Below are 18,874 nucleotides of genomic sequence, written 5' to 3' on the forward strand. Positions count from 1 at the left end.
CGCTAGAAAATATTGGACTAAAATCCACATGTGGCTGGAAAAAATGACAAAGAAGCACATAGACTTGAAACCGGAGTTTTTTTATTGGGAATCTTACCAGATGTTTATAGCAAAGAGTTGAAATATTTGATTGTAAATGTATTGACTGCGGCTAGGATTGTATTTGCAAAGAATTGGAAAAATGAGAAAATTCCATTACAGGAAGAAGTTATAAAGAAAATATTGGAATGTGCTGAGATGAGTAGATAGACTTTTGAAATTAGAGAGCAAGAAGATAAAAATTTTATATAATTTGGGATCTTTTCTACCAATGGCTGAATGATGAAATACAAAAATAGAATATTTGAAATGCTAGATAATAAGGAATAATATTGAATTTATTTTTCTTTTCTCATTTTTGGTATTGGATATTATATTAATATAATGGTTTTCTTTTTCTTTTTCTTTTCCTTTTACTTTAGGATAGAACTGGCATGATTATATGATTTGTTTTAGAATAAATTACTTAAAATATAGTTATCTCACAAAGGCATGATTGAACAAAAGTGTAGTCAAACTTCTTTTTTTTTAGTAATGATATGATGATTTATAAGTTGGTATTGATAATAAGAGCTATTATATAAGGTAATTGTAATTGTGACTATGAAGTGAACGCACAAAACTGATGAACCAACCTACTCACTGTTTGTATATAAATATGGGGGAGCTGATGTTTTTATGTTTTGTCTGTTTGTTTGTATATTAAAAAACAATAAAAACTTTTATTAAAAAAAATAGAAAAAATAATAATAATAAAAATTAAAAAAAACTTAAATAAAAAAAAGGAAACAGTCAATATAAATCGTAAGTATACAAGCGACAAAGTTACAGTCATACAGTCACAAGTGGGAGGGGGTGGGTGATAAGGAGTGATGACAAGATTAACAGTAATAGTAGTGCAGACTTTGTAATAGTTGAACAGGGTTGAGGGAATTATTTGTTTAGCAGAGTGATGGCTTTCGGGAAAAAACTGTTCTTGTGTCTAGTTGTTCTGGTGTGCAATGCTCTATAGCGTCATTTTGAGGAAAGGAGTTGAAACCGTTTATGTCTGGGATGTGAGGGGTCTGTAAATATTTTCACAGCCCTCTTTTTGACTCATGCAGTATACAGGTCCTCAGTTGAAGGCAGGTTGGTAGTAATTGGTTTTTTTTTTGCAGTCCTAATTACTGTCTGAAGTCTGTGTCTGTCTTGTTGGGTTGCAGAACCAAACCAGATAGTTATAAAGGATTAAACATCAGACACCCAGATCATGCAAATAGACAAAGAATTTCAAAATGAATTTAGAAATATACCCAAGCACTTGAAAAATAAAAAACAAACAAGAAACCAGCCCTCTCTACATCCCCCCTCCCAAAACCCTAGAATGAGTCAACGTAATGCCTATATTCTAGTACACTTCTCTGTAAAGATTGTACTGGGGAATTCTAGGTCAGCATTCCTCAACTAGCTTAGACCTCGATTCCAATACCCATCATCTCTAGCCAATACCACTCCAACACTATGATGTATGATTGGCTGAAATATATCTTTTGCTATCTGTTTATAGAAGTCTAATCATTTGAGTAACAGCTATGAGCAAAAACCAAAGAATTCTCTACAGCCTCTCCTTATGGAAGAGCTTCAGTTTCTTCCAGTTTCTTTTGATCTCCATAGAAATTGAATTAGTATATATTCCATATAGACAATAGGACAATGTCTAGGCAAAAGACTAAATGAACTCCATACTTCAACCAACCAGAAAGAACTTCAGAAATTGTGAGTTCCTTTTGGAATAAGATGGAATATGAACATCATTTCCTCCTGGTTGGTGAAGGCCAGCTGGGAGGTGACATGCAGTGGGATTACTCACTTATTCCTTGATCATCTTGCATGTAGGGAACTGCATACGCTTTACTTGGGGCTGCCCTTTAAGGCAATACGTAAACTGCAAATGGTACATGATGCAGCAGGTGGGTAGTAATGGGAAAACCTTTCTTCATTACCTGCATTGGTTTCTACTTAGTTTCCAGGTGCAATTCAATGTATGAGTTACCTATAAAATCCTTCATGGCATTGAGGGATTACTGTCTCCAGTGCTATACAGTTTGACAGAGTTGGCATGCTCTGAGTCTCATTGATCAAACACTATCATTTAATGAGGATGTGGGCAACCCGCGGCTCTTTGTACGTCCCTGTACTTGCCTCTTCTTCCGGCAATTGTTGGTGCTGCGTGCACCTCAATCGCTCGGGGAGACACGCAACTTTGAAATGGTTCAAGAGGGAACACAAGAGAGAGAGAGAGATGAGGAGAGAGACGAAAAAGAGACGAGAGAGGGAGAAAGAGAGATGAGAGAAAGAGAGATGAAAGAGAGAGGAGAAAGAGTTGAGTGGGAGAGAGATGGGGGGGAAAGAGACCTGTTTCCCAGAGAAAATACCGGGAGCCACAAAACCTGGGTAGGCGTGGCGGGGGGGTGTCATGTAACTGGGTGGGAGTGACATTAAGTTGGCCATGCGCAGCCATGTTTTGTGGCTCCTGGTGTTTTCTGTGGGAAACGGGTCCAAATGTTTAAGGTTGCAGACCCCTGATCTAATGGAACCCAGGAACAAGGGCTTCTCTATTGTTGCACCTGCCCTCTGGAAAAGTATTTCCCTTCTCAAGATTTATCTTGTCTTTATATCTTGTCTTTGCCCAAATGGTCCTTAAAAATAATATCAAATTTTCTTTCTAAAAAAAGAATTGTAGGCCTTGGAACAGGGCAGATTGGGAGAGGGAGGAATTCTACGGAAATATATATGTTCAGTTGTGTGTTTTATCACTCTATCCAGACATAATTGTCCTTTCTTTATTATATTGTTTTTCACTGTTGTTGATGTTGTCCTCTGCCCAGAATCATGGAGTTGGACAGCTTTATAAATTTGATGAATAAATTTGATTAGTTATACTGAGTTAGCTAACTAAAAAGAAACACAAGTCCTAACAGAAATAATTAGAAGAGTTGGCTTGAGTGACTGGTAATTGAAATGGGGCTTTGCAGTATGGAAGAATTGTTTTTGCTCTTTGTTAGTTACTTGATATCCAAGGTATTTCTGTGGGGGTAGGCAATGATGGAAGAATTATTGAACATTTAAATTGCCCAAATAATAAAGTGAACTGGGGTGAATCTGATCCTAACAGAAGAGGAATTAAGGGAAACAAAGGAATCAGTTTTCAATCTCAGATGAGCAATAGTGTCTATCCAGAGATAAATAATGTTGCTTCAGTAAACACAAGTTAATAGTTAAATTTTACATCATTTATAAACTTTGCATGATATGCGATAATATATTTGGAAGCAGCCCAGAGTTGCTTGAAAGATGGGTGGCTATATAAATGTTTTAAATAAAATAAATGTTTTATACCTTGCACAGAAAAATGTCCTTTGGAAAAATCATGTTCTTTCACTAAAGTATTATTTATAAAAGCCATTTTACTGTCATTCTTTAACAGAACATTGATGACACTGTTTCAAATTTTGTTGGATTTGGTTTGTTATTTACAGACTTTTAAATTGTATTTGATTTTTTTTTTATCTCTAAGTTTTATTTTATGTTACCTAGTTTCTTTATGACTATTTTAGTTACAATTTTTAAATCTACTTTGCAGGCAAAAATAGAAGGAAGACGTATAGCATCCGACCCACATCCAGATCTGCGGCTGAGCTTTGAAAGAAAGGTTGACCAAAGAAAAATGCACTTCCGGCTCAACACAAAAAGACCTAGGATGGGTACCTCCTCTATATACATTCTTTTCAGCAATGCCAAATTGATTAAGAAGAATGGAAGACTACTCATGATCTTAAGTTAAATTGCAAAAATCCTATAATGGCTCTACTGTTCCAGAACCAAGTGCAAATAGAGAAAGAATTTAATCTACTCCACAAGAGAGATTTATACTTAACTCAGATTTTTTTCCTTCTTCATGAGAACAGTAATTTATAAGTCATTTACCTAGCAGTCCATATCGTATATGAGACAAGTGATCAGATGGCAAACTTTTGTCATTAATTTCCTTTATAAATTTGATTGCAGTATCTGGAAGTTCTCCTGTACCAGTAGTAGAAGTAACAATAACCACAGGATCCTTTTCCTTATCCAAATTATACTATAAATCAAAAGGAAAATACCGCGTTAAAATAATGAGCACAAAATCAAAATAACTTTGTGCCATCTGTACATACACTAAAAAAATTATATCAACATTAAGGGATGTTGATTGGGGAATTCTGGGAGTTCAAGTCTACATATCTTAAAAGTTGCCAGTGTTGAGAAACACTGTTCTATCTTTATGACAAAAGCCCGAACAATACAAAAAATATACAGAGAGCTACCATATGAATTACTAAACTCTTTAGAGTCAATCAATATTCAGTGATTCAACACATAATTTATAAGACTACTATAGCATAAACACAGGCTGAAAAAAGTAGATTAAGAGTTGTGCCATTAATAGAAAAAAATTAAAAATAATAAATATAATTGCAACTTCAATGGAATATACGTGAATCATTTTAACTGTAAAATTTACTCTACACTTAGTCCTCAACTTATGAACAGAATTAGGCCTGGAGTGTTTGTCATAAGTCATTACAATCATTAAGTGAGGTGCCCATGTGACTGCTTTGCTCAATTACTGCAATTTCTGAGTTTGTCAGTTGTGGTCCATTAAGTAAACAGAAGAGAATTGCACTGGTGGAACAGATAAAAAAACTTCCAAAGATCTGAGCTTCCTTTCTCTGGCCTAGTGCAGCAGTTTTCATCCCCTCTCTTCACTAGAATTTTTAACTTTTAGAACCACTTTTTCCGCTAGCTTTCTGGCTCAAAAACTAGCAAATGCAATGTTTCTGAAAGGTAGAAAAGACTTTTCCCAAGCTTTCTGCCTTTAAGAAACATTGCATTTATTCGCTTTTGACTTAGATAGCCAGCCCAAATGCAAGCTTTCTTAATAGAAGACAAGCAGGAAAAAACCTTTGTACCTTCAGAAACATTTGTGTTTGCTGGCTTTTTATTTATCAAAATTGTATGCCACCTATTTCACTAAAGGTCACTGTTGGCTGGTAAGATAGCAAACATCATTGTTCTGAATGGTAGAAAGGTTTCTTCCAGCTAGTTTCTTTGAAAGCAACAGGGCTGCTTGGCAGAGAGATTTTTGCCCATCACAGAGACAAAATCAATCTGAGAGGCAGCCCTTCTGCTCATAAAGATCCTGGCTGGAAAAAGTCCCTGGCTAATAACATGCACGTCTCTAGGTGTGATTAGATCATTAGAAAATACATATCAGTACTGATTCTACTACAGGGTACATGCATACTTGCATAGTTTAATCATTTCTAGTTATTAGATATCCAAGACAATGTTTTACATAGGCTTATATTCAGCACAATATACTATTTCTGGATTAGAAAGAAATGAGATCAAATTCTAGTCTAAGTTTAATCTTGACTTTCTAAAATATCTTAAGGAAGAAACTGAAATTCATGTACATGCATTTAAAAAATATCCTTGTTCCTTTATTTCTCCTTCAGTTCCTTTTCTCTTTGAAAAAAAGATAAACTTGTAGATAGATCTATATAAACAATTGACAATACAACAGTTTATTTCATGATTTAAACTGAGTAGAAAAAAATAAATCATGCTTTTTGATAGACCTCTAAGGAAACATTTGAATATTCAGATAACAGAGTACAAGAGGAAGGGCAAATCATTCATTGCTTATTTTGTAATTTGTCGAAAAACAGCGCTTAATATTACAGTCTTACCTGCTCTGATTCACTGAAGCAGTGAATATCAGCTTCAAATCCATGTTCCTTTGCCTCCTGGCATATTTCTTCAGCTATGGCTTTTGCCTGTCCTTTCTGACTTGCATAAAGCAGCAGAAATCTTCTATTTCTTTCACAACACATTTTTCAAGGTTTAACTGAGGGGGGAGGCAAAGAAAAAAATGTGGTGCACTTATTTCTAATGAACAGACACAACAATTCTTAATGCATAGCACCTACATTTACTAGCGTTTCAGTCTTCTATTCGGTTAACAGCAAATAAAATACAAAACAAAAATAAAAACTAATGTTAAAGGGGGCAACTAAAGGCCTGACAGAAGAGATGCATCTTGATTGCTCTTGGAAAAACACTGAGGATCAAATGCATTCCCACGTGGCCAATAAATATATCCCTGAAAGCAGGCAGGAAGGTGTGTAGGGCAGGTCCCAAACATGCCTTAAGCCACCAAGGGCTTTATAAATCGTACACGGAAAAGTACTGATCCAGGGCAGATTTTTAACACGGACCTCAACTGAAGCATGCCACGTTTTGCACCAATGGGAGCTACCGCTGCATTTGTTGCTTTCCCTTACATTCCTCTCCATTTCCGAATGCTCCGAATGGCTTACTGCAGGGTCTCAACCGTGGCACTTTAAGACTTGTGGACTTCAACTCCCAGAGTTCCTCAGCCAGCTTTGGCTGAGGAACTCTGGGAGTTGAAGTCCACAAGTCTTAAAGTTGCCACGGTTGGAGACCCCTGGCTTACTGTACACAAGTAACAAGAAAGTTGTTTTCTTGTTAACAGAAAGCTAAACCGTAATTCAGTTAGAAAGCAGCATTAAGTCCGAAGCCGGGAAGCGGGGGAAGGAATATAACTGGGGTGGGTGGGAGGATCAAGTGGTGAGTCCCCTGTAGGTGGGATGTCTTGAAAGGAGAGCCCCCCCGCCCCCCAAGCCAGACCCTGCCGGATCTCACCCGGCAGGCAAATTCCGCACCGGGAACCTGTCTTATCATTTCGGGGGTAAAACTCACCCCTGAGCCCAAGAAAAAAAAAAAAAACACCCCTCCTTCAAGCAGAGCTGCAGCTGCTCGTATTCACGAGAAGGTTGCCAACAGGCTCCGATCACACGTGCGCCGCCCAATTTTGCGCTCCTCCAGAACTCAGATCCTCGCCGGCGCAGGATTGGAGAGAGTCATCCGGGCGCGGTCACACGAAAAGAGATCTTTTCCAGTCTTTTGCCTCAAAGGGTGCCGGCTCTCCAGAAATCCCTCCCAGAAGAGGCTGGTTCCCCCCACGCCGCCGGCCTGGGGCACTTTCTGTCTCTGTCACTCAGCCGTCATGAAGGGGGTGGGTACATTTTTTTTTTTAAAGCAGATTAATATTCAAATAGATAAAGAGACGAGCGTCTTTCTCCCCTCCGTCCTTTTTGTAGCTTCCAGAGAAAGGCCACAAGGGGGCCCGCCTAAGAAATGTCTCATCCCGCTCAGTTTTGCGAAATGCAAGAGAATGGAACAATTTACAGTCTCAGATAATAGCATCATTTTGCAAAATTTTCAGAAAAAAACCACTCCTGAATAATCGTTATTAACAGCAGGAGGGGCTGGGTCGTCTTGCTTGCAGTAGCTGACGATGCTGAATTGGAAATTAATGATAATGAGCTCCGCCATTGGAAGTGATGAGGCTTTTTTTTTTTTTTTGGTCAAGCCGATGAGTTTCGATTTCCAATCCTATCCTTACCAGCAAATATCAACAGGGGAGCCCAGGGCATGTATCCCTCTGTACATTTCTATCTCCACGAAGTATGCAAAAGCAAATCAGGGTCACGCTTTGAAGGGGCGAAGTGGGCTTTTGCGACTTTTTCAGCCAATCCGTGAATCCAGGAGGGGTGGGCACAGAATGAAAAGACGCGATCCGATTGGTTGTCGCGCTTAACCAGAAGTGGAACCTTGAAATCGCTGGGGAAGAAGGTAAGGATGACCTCCACGTGGAGCCCGTTGGCGGACTGTGCGGTTCCTGCTCCGTTTGTTTGTTTTTTTGGCTTAATCCCCTCTTGGTAACCATTGGGGTCGGGGGCAAGCTGTTCCACGCCGCTTGCACTGGGTGAGCGCTGTTGTAACTTTGGGAACTGCGGTTCTCTGGCCCAGGGGTCTCCAACTTTGGTGACGTTAAGCCTGGAGGACTTCAACTCCCAGAATTCCCCAGCCAGCTTTGCTTTGCTTTGCTGGCTGGGGAATTCTGGGAGTTGAAGTCCTCCAGGCTTAACGTTACCAAGGTTGGAGACCCCTGCTCTGACCGGTGGGTGCTGCCATTACAGCTACTACGGTAGTAAAAACAGGCCGGGAAGCTTAGGAGTGTGTCCACTGTTGCGACTGTTTTTGAATAGAATTCTTTATTGGCCAAGCGTGATTGGACACACAAGGAATTCGTCTTGGGGCAAATGCTCTCAAGTGTACATAAAAAAGATACATTCATGAAGAGTCAAGAATCATAAGGTACAACACTTAGTAATAGTCATAGGGTACAATAAGCAATCAAATCATACTAGGAAACAGTCAATATAAATCGTAAGGCTACAAGCGACAAAATTACAGTCATACAGTCACAAATGGGAGGGGATGGGTGATAAGGAGTGATGAGATTAACAGTAATAGTAGTGCGGACTTTGTAATAGTTGAACAGTGTTTAGGGAATTATTTGTTTAGCAGAGTGATGGCTTTGTGGTGGTGGGGGGAACTGTTCTTGTGTCTAGTTGTTCTGGTATGCAGTGCTCTATAGCGTCATTTTGAGGGAAGGAGTTGAAAGCGTTTACGTCCGGGATGTGAGGGATCTGTAAATATTTTCACAGCCGTCTTTTTGACTCGTGCAGTATACAGGTCCTCAATTGAAGGCAGGTGGGTAGTAATTGTTTTTTCTGCAGTCCTAATTCCTCTTTGGAGTCTGTGTCTTGTTGGGTTGCAGAGCCAAACCAGACAGTTATAGAGGTGCAGATGACAGACTCTATAAGGAATATTTATTATACCTTATCTGTCAACATGCTGGCTGGGGAATGCTGGGAGTTGTAGTCCACTCATCTTAAAGTTGAGAAAGACACTGACTATCAGATAAATTCTTTGCCTTATATCTCAATTTCTGCTTTCCCCATGAGATCTGAACAACTCCAATTCAGCAAGAAGGAAGCTCCAGAGACAGTCTACATGTTCATTTACCTGTCTGTGGCCAGCCTATCAAATTAGTAACATCCTGCTGTCTTCTCTAAGCCGAGCTTTTTAAAATGCATTGTCTTATTTCCTGAACTCATTGGGTTGGGTGATAAGGAGTGATGAGAAGGAGTAATAGTAGTGCAGACTTCGTAAATTTCCTTGGATATTTTTGCTTTGTTGCTCAGGCCTGGGCAGTAGCCCTGGTTTCTATGGGTGGTTGTTGTGCTTTGTTATTGTGGTCTCCCTTGTGTGAGAGCAGCAACTTTGCTGATCTCCTTTTCCAACCGCAATAAAAGGACCCTTCTGGCAATAGCAATTTGCCACACTTTCCTCCTTCCTCCTACCTTGAGGACCGGAGAAGAACGCATTGGCCGAGGAGTAGGAAAGAGCTCACAGTAGTTGCATTTCACATAAAAAGTCTTGAATCCTGCAGTGTTTACCAAAGAAATGCACAATTTACATTTGCAATTATTTATGTATTGCATTTTACATAATTGGGTTTGTTTTCTTTTTTACCATGGCAATACTGACAAGGAGCAGGATTGAAATTTCTCCCTTGTCTTGTCTTATCTAGGTACTTATTTGAACTTTAGCCTTATTCATAATACTTTCAAAGATATATTTACAGATGCTTAATATTTAAGGTATTTTTCTGAGTTGAATTCATTGGTTAACAGTCTCATACTCTGATCATTTCATTCTCACACAGAATTGAGACATTGATGTTAACTCTATGCTGTTCTTGCTTATCATTTCAAACTGTTTAAAAAGTCAGTCTCTCTATTTAACTTTTTCTTCTGTTTTCAGACAATGTCATCAGCCAAGCTAAGATGGCTTTCATAGTTGTCAGATCTTTCCGTGTATATGTTTCGAATGTACAAGCATGCAGACAATTACTAACTGGAAGCAGAGCCTTCAGCCATTTCTGTCAGAAAATGAGGCAATTGGCAGTCAGCCACTTTGACTCTTCTATATTGGAAAACAGAAGAGGGTTCCTGTGCACTTCTTGTAGAAACTACCATGTGAAACTAAAAAATCACACTAGCCCTGTTGTGGAAACAGTGCAACATCTTGGAGAGGCCAATAACAATTTAAATTATAATAACAAGACAGTAGGTGAACAGATATTTTTGAAAGAATTGAACCAATGGTCTTCATACAAAGATATTTTCAAATTTGTGAGTTCATTGGAAAGTTTATCTGACATCATGGTAGCAGCAATCTTTCAGCGATTGGGTGAAGTCCAGCTACAAGACAGCTTAATGAAAAGTCCCGAGTTGCTGATAGAAAATGATATGTTCAAATCACTTTGCTTGCGGTTGGAGAAAGAATCTACACATTTATCTGACTCTGCTCTTGTAAATTCTCTAAATGCATTGACAAAGTTGCATGTGGATCCTTGCAATACCCTGATGGTTTGCTTGGTATCAGAGACCCAGAAACGTCTTGATAAGGGACAAATGACCATTAAAAATTTGTGTATTCTTGGAGAAGGCTTATTTAATCTTGGAGGACCAGAACAGGCTATGCTGGACCAAATTATGAATCAAATTCAGAGTACAAATGTTGAGGACTGGAAGATTGAAGAAATGGTCCTGGTATACAGAACTCTGCAGCTGTATGCAGGTAGGAGAACGAACCTGTTCCAGAACCTGCTAAGCAAAATGAACAGTTTTGCAGAGACAGAAGATTGCCAGTTCACTCCCAAACAGACAAGTACAGTGTTAAGTGCTCTGGTTGTTTTAGATGAAACCCAAGTCAGTAACTTGATAATAAAACTTTGTAAGCATGCATCATGCTATATCCCGTACTTTACAGATGATGAAATGATAGATGTGCTGGAAGCATTCATTCATTTCGGATGCTCTGACCAGTGTTTCACAGAGGCGCTAGAAAGACATGTTACTAAATTTGCCTTTGTGATGCATCCCAACACAATTTCCAAAATCATGCAGTACTGCAGCACGCTATGCATTCTTTCCAAACCCATATTCAATGCAGTGGCAGAAACCTTTATCTACAATGCTGATAATTTCACCATTTCTCAGATTGTTGAGCAGGTTGTTCCATTTGGGAAGCTCAACTATTTGCCCCCGTCTGCTCCATCTTTTTTCCGACAGGTTGAAAGGTTCGTTAGCATGCGACTTTCTGAGTTTGAGCCTCATGAACTTGTGAACCTTCTTCATTCATGCATTCTCATTAAATGCTACCCGCTCAATTTTATGGAAAAACTGTTCAGTCCCTTTTTTCTGCATGAATTGCAAGGTAAGCAAGTAAACTTTATAATTTCTGTTATAATAGCTCTCTTACTAACAGTTGTTTTCAAATAGTTTGTAAGAGCCATAGGTGCTCCTTAAATGAAGATTAATAAGGCATTCAGATGCCTGCCTGGTCTTAAAATATTTATAAAGACATAATAGCACTTACAGAACAAACCAAATATGATTAAAATTTTGGTATCTGTTTGGCTCATCCCCATTTACCTCACCCAACTTGCCAATAGTTGAGTTAGATAGTTCAAGATTTCTTATCTTCTAAGTTTGTTTTTCTGATCAGCAGTAATGACCATAACATGGCCTTTGGGAAGCCACACAAGGTGGCAGGGGACAACTAGTTGGAGTTTTGGGAGTATTTATGACACTATAAACAACAGTGTGTAATAATATAAAAGTAATGCAAGTTATATTGACTTAAAACCATTTGTTTACCAATCATTTGCAATTACAATGGCACTGGTGAGGATGGCAGAGAAGATTATTGGTAGTTCACTTCCATCTATCCAGGACATACCATTCCAAGCAATGCTTGACCAGGATCGACAGGATTGTCTGGGATGCCAGACATCCTCTTCACAATCTGTTTTCCTTGTTACCTTCTGGGAGGAGGCTTCGTGGTATACGAAGCAGAACATAGAGATTCAGTCACATTTTTGTTTCATATAGTATCAATCTTGTGAACTCTCAAGCTTCCTCTTTCCGATATGCATTCAAGATGGACAATGATTAATATAGCTAGCTAGCATGTGTATACCTGTATGTGTTACGTATGTGTACACTTTTGAGAGCAGGCAACAGAATTTCATTTTTAATGTGTGCCATTGTGCCCACAGTAAAAAAATGACAAAAAAGGTTATCACCAAAAAATGTGATAAGTCCTCGCACTTCCTACAATCATAGCATCCCCACAGTTAAAGCCAGGTGCCTGACAACTGGCATGTGTTTGTGATGATTGCAACATTCCAGGATTACATCACCTCCATTTGCAATATTGCCAGCCAGCTTCTGACAAGCAGGGTCAAGAGAGAAGCTGAATTTGCTTAATGACCTCATGGTTGGTTTGACAACTCTAGCAAAAAAGGCCATAAAAGTGGCCATGACTCATTTAATAACTACTTTGCTTAGCAAAGGAAATTCTGGTCCCAATTGTGACCACAAATTGAGGACTACATGAAATAATTTTGCCACAAATATGTAGCTTTGCATTCTTTTCTTCAATAAATAAATAAACAGGCATAATGCTTTTGATTTGCTTATTCAATTGGCTTTTATCTAGTTTTAGAACTTGTATAGATCATGTTTTAGGTCATATTTATGCATAAATATTGAACACTCAAAAGGGTTCACAAACTTCTAAGAATTACTGTCGGTTCTCCTTTATAAACTTCTCCATTTTGAAAACTGTATTGATTACCAGTTTCCTTCTGGGTGGTAATCAAGATGATGATTGTTTCCTTTAAAATATTCTACAGGATCCCTATCAGTGGGCAGTGCCTGTTTTGTAAGATCTGGAAGCATAAAATCTATACAGATCTTTCTAGGTCACCAACCTTTTGGACCTCAAGGACTACCAAACTCATAATTTTAAATCCCAGGGACCACTAACCAGTTCTGTGGGCATGGCTTAATTTGTGGCTTGGTGGTCATGTGACTAGCTAGGCATGGCTTGTGTGTAAATATTATAAATATTTATATAAATATTGATTTCTTTAATAAAAAAAGAACAACTTTTACCCAAAATCAGGCAAAGCAGGCAGGCAGATTGAGTTGCTCACAGAATCATTCAGTGATCTATCTATCTGCCATCAGCTAGCTCAGTCTGTCACATAAAATTTGCTTGCCCTGAGTCTGCACTGAATAATAGAACCTTCAGTCCTAAGGGAGGTTCGGCTGTGCTTAAAAGCAGAGCCAAAGATCTAAAGACTAACTAGAAAGCAAGCAATCTCCCGGCACAGCAGAACAGCTGATGGTCGGAAAAAGGAAAAATAGCAATTTAGCAGGCAAGTTTGTTGGGTAAGGAGTGAGTGGGCAGGGAGGGTTCCCGCGGGCCATGTGGGCGGCACAGCCTTGTGTTTCTGCGCAGCCTGGATTAATTGCTTTGGGGGGTGCTCTGGGGGTGAGATTTCTCTGTGGCCCAGCAAAATTTTCTCGTGGCCCACCAGTGGGCCGCAGCCCACCGGTTGGCAACCGCTGTTCTAGGGCAGGGGCCCCCAACCTGTCAGCCTTAGCCCACTAGTAGGCCATGAGGTGTTTATAACTGGGCCGCAGAAACAGCTGGCGAGCGTGCATTCATCCATCCTCATTTGCATGCGCTGCGGGCGAGCGAGCAATGGTTTCTGCAAAGCCGAAAACATTGAGAAACTCTGCTCTAGAGAATGTTCTCTTCAGGAATCACAGGGATTTTTCTTCTCAGTTATGGCACCTTCTTTGGAACAATATCCCCCTGCTCCAAGCTTAGACTGATTTGACTGTGTTGACTTTTTAGACAGTTATCAAAATGTGGCTATTCCATAGTTGTTATGAGTGCCCCCTCCCCTTAAAACATTTTTTAAAATAATGTTTGCTTTTCTTTGGCATTAGAGGACTCATAATTCTTATTTAATGATGAGAATGATGATTTAGCTTTTTCTAACTCTAAGGGAATATAAACCGCTCAAGAATCTTTTGGGGTTGGAGCGGCATTATAAACATTAGTAAAAATGAAAGCTGAGCAATTAACTTTAAGTTGCTGTGTGATGATGTGTCTGTCTGGTTGTTTGCATCTTAGCTGAAAGTCCAAGATCGAAGATTCTTTCTCAGTTGACTCAGCTGTTTTTAACCATTCGACTGGAGTGTCCATACTATAAGGTATGATATTTTTGATGGTAATTGATGTTAATCGTTAAGCAAATGCCAGCATCTGTACATCTGTACTCAATCCAATAAGTGTTGCATAATACTAATGGCCAAAAATATTAATGTTCCTTGTAAGTAATCCTCCATACCAGCAGTAATAATTTTGCTGGCATTTTAGGCTGTAGTCCTATGGGATTTTGGCCATAAGATATACAAGATGAAAGTGTTCATATAGATTTATACTGGGGGCGGGCAGGGGGGGCAGACTTCTGCTCCCATTATAGCACAAACCCCAAAGAAGCATTCCAGGGCATGACATCTGCATCTGGAAAATAACTTGTATTTAATAATAACTTTTCTCTTGTAACTGGAGAGAAAAATAAGAGTCTGTTAATACTACTTTATGGGTTTTCCAATGTGGTGGTTTCTCTGCTGTGTCTTCTCCACCTTATTCGTCATTATTATTCCAGCATTATGTACCTTGTTAATGTTTACTCATATTTACTCATATTTGTTTTTTTTAATCAACAGGAAGCAACTTGTCATAAAATTGATTAAAATTCTAATCTTTTGTCATTGCAGAAGCTCAGGCTCCCCCTAGACTACCAAGTCAAGTCCTTTTACACTAGATGTGAGTCATTAGAATCCAAGGTTGATCTTCATCTTTTCAACAGAGTGAAGGCTGGCATGATTGACCTCTTAGGGAGCCAAAAATATTTTGTCTATAATGTTCTGACACCATATCACTACACTATAGGTGAGCAAACTGTCTGTACTTTTCAAATAGCTGTGTTTAGTTTAGATGGGTGCAGTTTTTTTTCAGGATTGAGTGGGTTGAATGGCCATATTCCAAGGAGTAATGGGTGAGATGAGGTTAATCTTCAGCAATATATTTGATTATTTTCCCTTTGCATCACATTAAAAAATATAGTTTTGTAAATTAACTTTTGAAAATCTCTGTGAGTTCTGCTAGGCCTTTCGATGACTGCAGGGATTTGCTTTGGACTTAGGCAATAGTTTCCACTGATGTTATTTCCCTCATGATGTCTTATCTCTATTGTTGGAATTTGTTCTTCAGAGTATTTGTATTGAATATTCATACATAGCACTGAAGTTCTGGAAACTATAATCCTAGAAGCTCATGTTCATTCAGTGTGAACTCTGTAAACTATACCTTCAGAACTCCAGCAAGAGTGATTGACTCTCCATGCAGTTAATTGGTTTGGATGTGGGGACATAATGGTGGGGATAAAAAGTGAAACAATACATCTTCCATTGGTGCAAGGGCCCTAGACAATTTCCTTGAAGCCTTCTACCTCCTACTTTTTAAGCCACTCTCAACTGCATGGAACTTGAGTATTTTCTTAGAATTCTTAAGATTTTATTCGAGCACAGCTATGTTTGTTTCTAGCCAAGATAAATGTATTTAACAAATAGTAAGGCTGCCCATTTCCTTGTTTGATTAAAATTTGGATTAAAAATAAGTTTATTCAATTATGAAAAGTAATGAAATTCAGCAAAAAGATAGTTGCGAGGAATGTTATTTTCTTTCTGTTTGTCTGTACAAGATATTGAGATAAAGCTCAATGAAGAAGGATTTGTACTACCCGTCAACGCATATGACGAGGTATATGAAAGGTAAGGAAAACTGGATGGTTGGTTGTTATTTTCCAAAATGAGTTCACAACCTGAAGAAACTTTTCAGTTTTATTTTCTCATGAAAAGGTAAAACATTATTTCTAGCATTTGGTTTATATTTCTGTTTGAAAAGTTTATTCTACTTTTTCCTGTGTGGTTGATTCTGATTGTGATAGAAGAAGCAAAGCATTATACATGTGCTAACATTGGTAGAATATCAGCAATATTGTGGTTCAAGAGTTCCAAGTCTTTTTAGTCTTTACTCAACCCCTGAGAAATCACCACACATTTTTCAATGTTCAAGTCAAGCTAGTGTTTTTGCTACATTTTTGCCCCTTCCTTTCCGTACTGTTGCAGTTCCCTAGAGCTGTTTCCTAAAGAAGGTGGCAGCATGCAAATCCATCATGCTACCTTCAGAAGGAAGGAATCCCTGTTCACACCTTACTGCTATGGCAGATGATTCTGGTCCCAAAAAGTCCATGGATTTGCTTTGCTTAGCAAACTACTTTTAATTCTCACAATAGCCATAAGCCAATGAAAACCCACAACCTTTTTGTCCATCCGTCTAGGCTCCTGTTTATGCCCCTAATGCTAACTTGACTCTGCTTGGAACTGCTTGTTGTACAGTTCTCTCAAGTGTGTGTCAGGGTGAAAGAGGTTGACCAACTTTTGTCATATATATTTATCAGTGGTGGGTTTCAAAATAGTTTACCACTGGTTCGGTGGGTGTGGCTTGGTGGGCGTGCTTTGCGTGCACCAAATGCACACTTTGCGCAGGCGCAGAGGCTTTCCGACTCACCCCCTGCAAACTGTCTGAATGAGTTACTTGGTTATGCTTCATTGTGGTTGCACACCAGAACTGTACTGAACTGAAATGTCAACTAGGAAGACTATCTGTTCCAGAAGACTGCAGGTAGTCCTCGACTTAAGACCAGTCAGTTAGCAACCAGTTGAAGTTACAACAGATCTCCCTGTGGGTACTTACAAACCAGATTCAAAGTTCTGATGCCCCTGCTCCCTGCAGTCATGTGACCACACTTCGGGTACTTGCCAGCCAGGTTGCATTTGCAGCTGTTTGTGGCATCCTGTGTCATTGCAGTGGGCATGTTTTACAACGGTTTTACCTAAAAACAAGCAAAAATGTTTTACCTAAAACAGGCAAAACTAGCCTATAATGAACTATTGTTCATATTGTGATGGCATTCGCTTAAAAAAAAAAAAGTAGGAATGGTCAGCTTTTCCCAACATGTTTCCCTTCAGATGCATATATCCAACATTATTTTTTGTGCTGGTCAGTAATGAGTTGTAATCTAACCCTGTTGAAGGTCTCTGACTTAAAAAAGCCTGCACTGACATTTTGAATTTGAAGCACTGGCAATGTTTTGATTTTACAGAATAGCTCTCTGCATTGATGATGAAAAAAGATTTTGTGCTAATAGTCACAATCTTCTTGGAAAAGAATCCATTAAGCAAAGACACCTGAAGCTCATTGGTTATGTGGTTGTACAGGTAAATTCAATAATATTGCTATATATTTCAAGAGATAGGAACACCCTTCTTCAAATATTTAACTATATTTGGAGATCCATATTGGTGCTTTGTTCATAGAAATGATTACTTCTGAGGGTTGATCCAGACTGTTTTGCTCTTGGTCTCAATGAACTTAGAGCATGAGGCTAGGAAGCAGGAGGGTGTGAGTTCAAATCCTGGCTTAGCTGTGAAAGCCAGTCTGGTGACTTGAGCCAGTCACTCTCTCAGCCCAATTCACCTCACAGAATTGTTGTGGGGAAAATAGGAGGAGCAAAAGTGTGTTGGATATGTTCATCATCTATTTGTAAAAATAATAAAGGCAGTATACAAATTAAATAAAAAGTGTATGTCTCAAAGCAATATTTCCCTATTCAGTTCTAATACCAGTACATACATTATTGCCATTATATTGAATTGAATCACTGGAATGTCTAGTTCAGTACTAGACCAAAAATAACTGTTAAAATTTTCAGACAGGAATCTTTCTTTTTCCCACTTTGAGACTGCCTTTGGGATTGTCTTCATTTAAATTGAATGTTTCACTTTAAACTATGTTCATAACCCTAGGATGAACTCTCCCCAGTGGGTATAATTGGATTTTGTTGTAGCACTTAGCATTTCAGTTTTATTAGAAGACAGCCATTATTCAAGACTAAAATCCCCAGTTGTAGTCCCCCAAGGACCTGTTGCCCATTGCATTCCTGTTGTGCCATATGCCTGGAGCCATTCTTGCATCAAAGCATAGGTGACAGGACTGTCAAGAATATTGGAACAGGGCAGGAACAAGGCCTTTATTTATCAGGTGGGGAAAGTAAATGAAAAGGGATTAAATGACCTTTTGTGATAAGCCTGCTCATGTCTTTATTTTAAAAAAGAAAACAGGATAAAATTGTTCTAATGTTTTAATCTCTGCAGAATTATTTGAATAATGTTTCCTGCATTTCTTTACATTTCAGATCCCATTTTTTGAGTTTAACCCATTGGACAACAAAAATGATGTGCAGGAATACCTACACAAGAAAGTATTTCCTAACTTTTATAGCTTCCATGAAAATAAAGCCGAATCCAAATAAATGTATATGAAGGCTATTCTTCATTTTGTGTTTGAGAAATTGAGATTTAAATAAATCCAGCGCTTTATCCTATTATATAGTTTTGTCTCCTGGTGTTACATGGAGAGAAAGTACAAATGCACCCAAGTTTATTTTTTTCCCGATGTGATTGACTTAATATCATGTTAACCTGGGAAATAGTCGCATTTTCTCGTGGTACTATATAGCGTGTCCTGGAAAATATTGGAATGTTTAGTTCTTAATGGTTTTAGGGTTTTTTTTCTGTTTAGTTTTTGAAGGCTGAGGGTGCATGTATACAAAGGAGCCAGACTTAATGTGACAGTAAACATATAATTTGAGTGCACATACCTTTTAGGTATGCATGGAATATATGCATATATGCATATTTGTATGGAATGTATATTGATATGTATGTATGTGTATATGTTGAATACATTGTATATTGTTAAGTGTTGTTAATTAGTAAAGTTATATGATGCCCATTTCACCAAAAGATGTCTCTAGGCA

The 18,874-nt window shown here is 38.6% G+C and overlaps 2 protein-coding genes across 11 annotated transcripts in view; one reads left to right on the forward strand and one right to left on the reverse strand.

Moving 5' to 3' along the window:
• MTRR (5-methyltetrahydrofolate-homocysteine methyltransferase reductase) overlaps positions 1-18,874 on the reverse strand; it is a 58,651-nt gene that overhangs the window by 37,852 nt on the left and 1,925 nt on the right. For 2 of the 7 annotated variants that reach the window (XM_087930664.1, XM_087930661.1), the window contains exons 1-3: positions 6,877-7,116; positions 5,814-5,971; positions 4,006-4,159 (exon numbers count right to left, since the gene is read on the reverse strand). In XM_087930664.1, coding sequence (XP_087786790.1) covers positions 4,006-4,159; positions 5,814-5,957 — 298 coding nt within the window. In that variant the 5' untranslated portion in view covers positions 5,958-5,971; positions 6,877-7,116. Of the gene's footprint in view, positions 1-4,005; positions 4,160-5,813; positions 5,972-6,341; positions 6,502-6,789; positions 6,811-6,846; positions 7,264-18,874 lie in introns of those variants that run through there. The other 5 variants (XM_087930662.1, XM_087930667.1, XM_087930666.1 and 2 more) reach the window with 5 other exon arrangements.
• FASTKD3 (FASTK mitochondrial RNA regulator 3) lies at positions 7,598-18,439 on the forward strand. 4 transcript variants are annotated; one of them, XM_026700995.2, is made up of 7 exons: positions 7,598-7,782; positions 9,823-11,280; positions 14,059-14,138; positions 14,709-14,883; positions 15,695-15,764; positions 17,159-17,273; positions 18,251-18,439. In XM_026700995.2, exons 2-7 carry the CDS (start codon positions 9,846-9,848, stop codon positions 18,365-18,367), a joined length of 1,992 nt encoding a protein of 663 aa, XP_026556780.2. In that variant the 5' UTR covers positions 7,598-7,782; positions 9,823-9,845; the 3' UTR covers positions 18,368-18,439. The 4 variants fall into 4 exon arrangements, with proteins under 4 accessions (XP_026556780.2, XP_026556781.2, XP_087786795.1 ...); XM_026700996.2 differs by having other exon boundaries at positions 7,738-7,915; XM_087930669.1 differs by having other exon boundaries at positions 7,773-8,307.

The sequence above is a fragment of the Pseudonaja textilis genome, chromosome 3 (genome assembly GCF_049901715.1).
Source record: "Pseudonaja textilis isolate UNSWEBS1 chromosome 3, rPseTex1.2, whole genome shotgun sequence".
Lineage (NCBI taxonomy): Eukaryota > Metazoa > Chordata > Lepidosauria > Squamata > Elapidae > Pseudonaja > Pseudonaja textilis.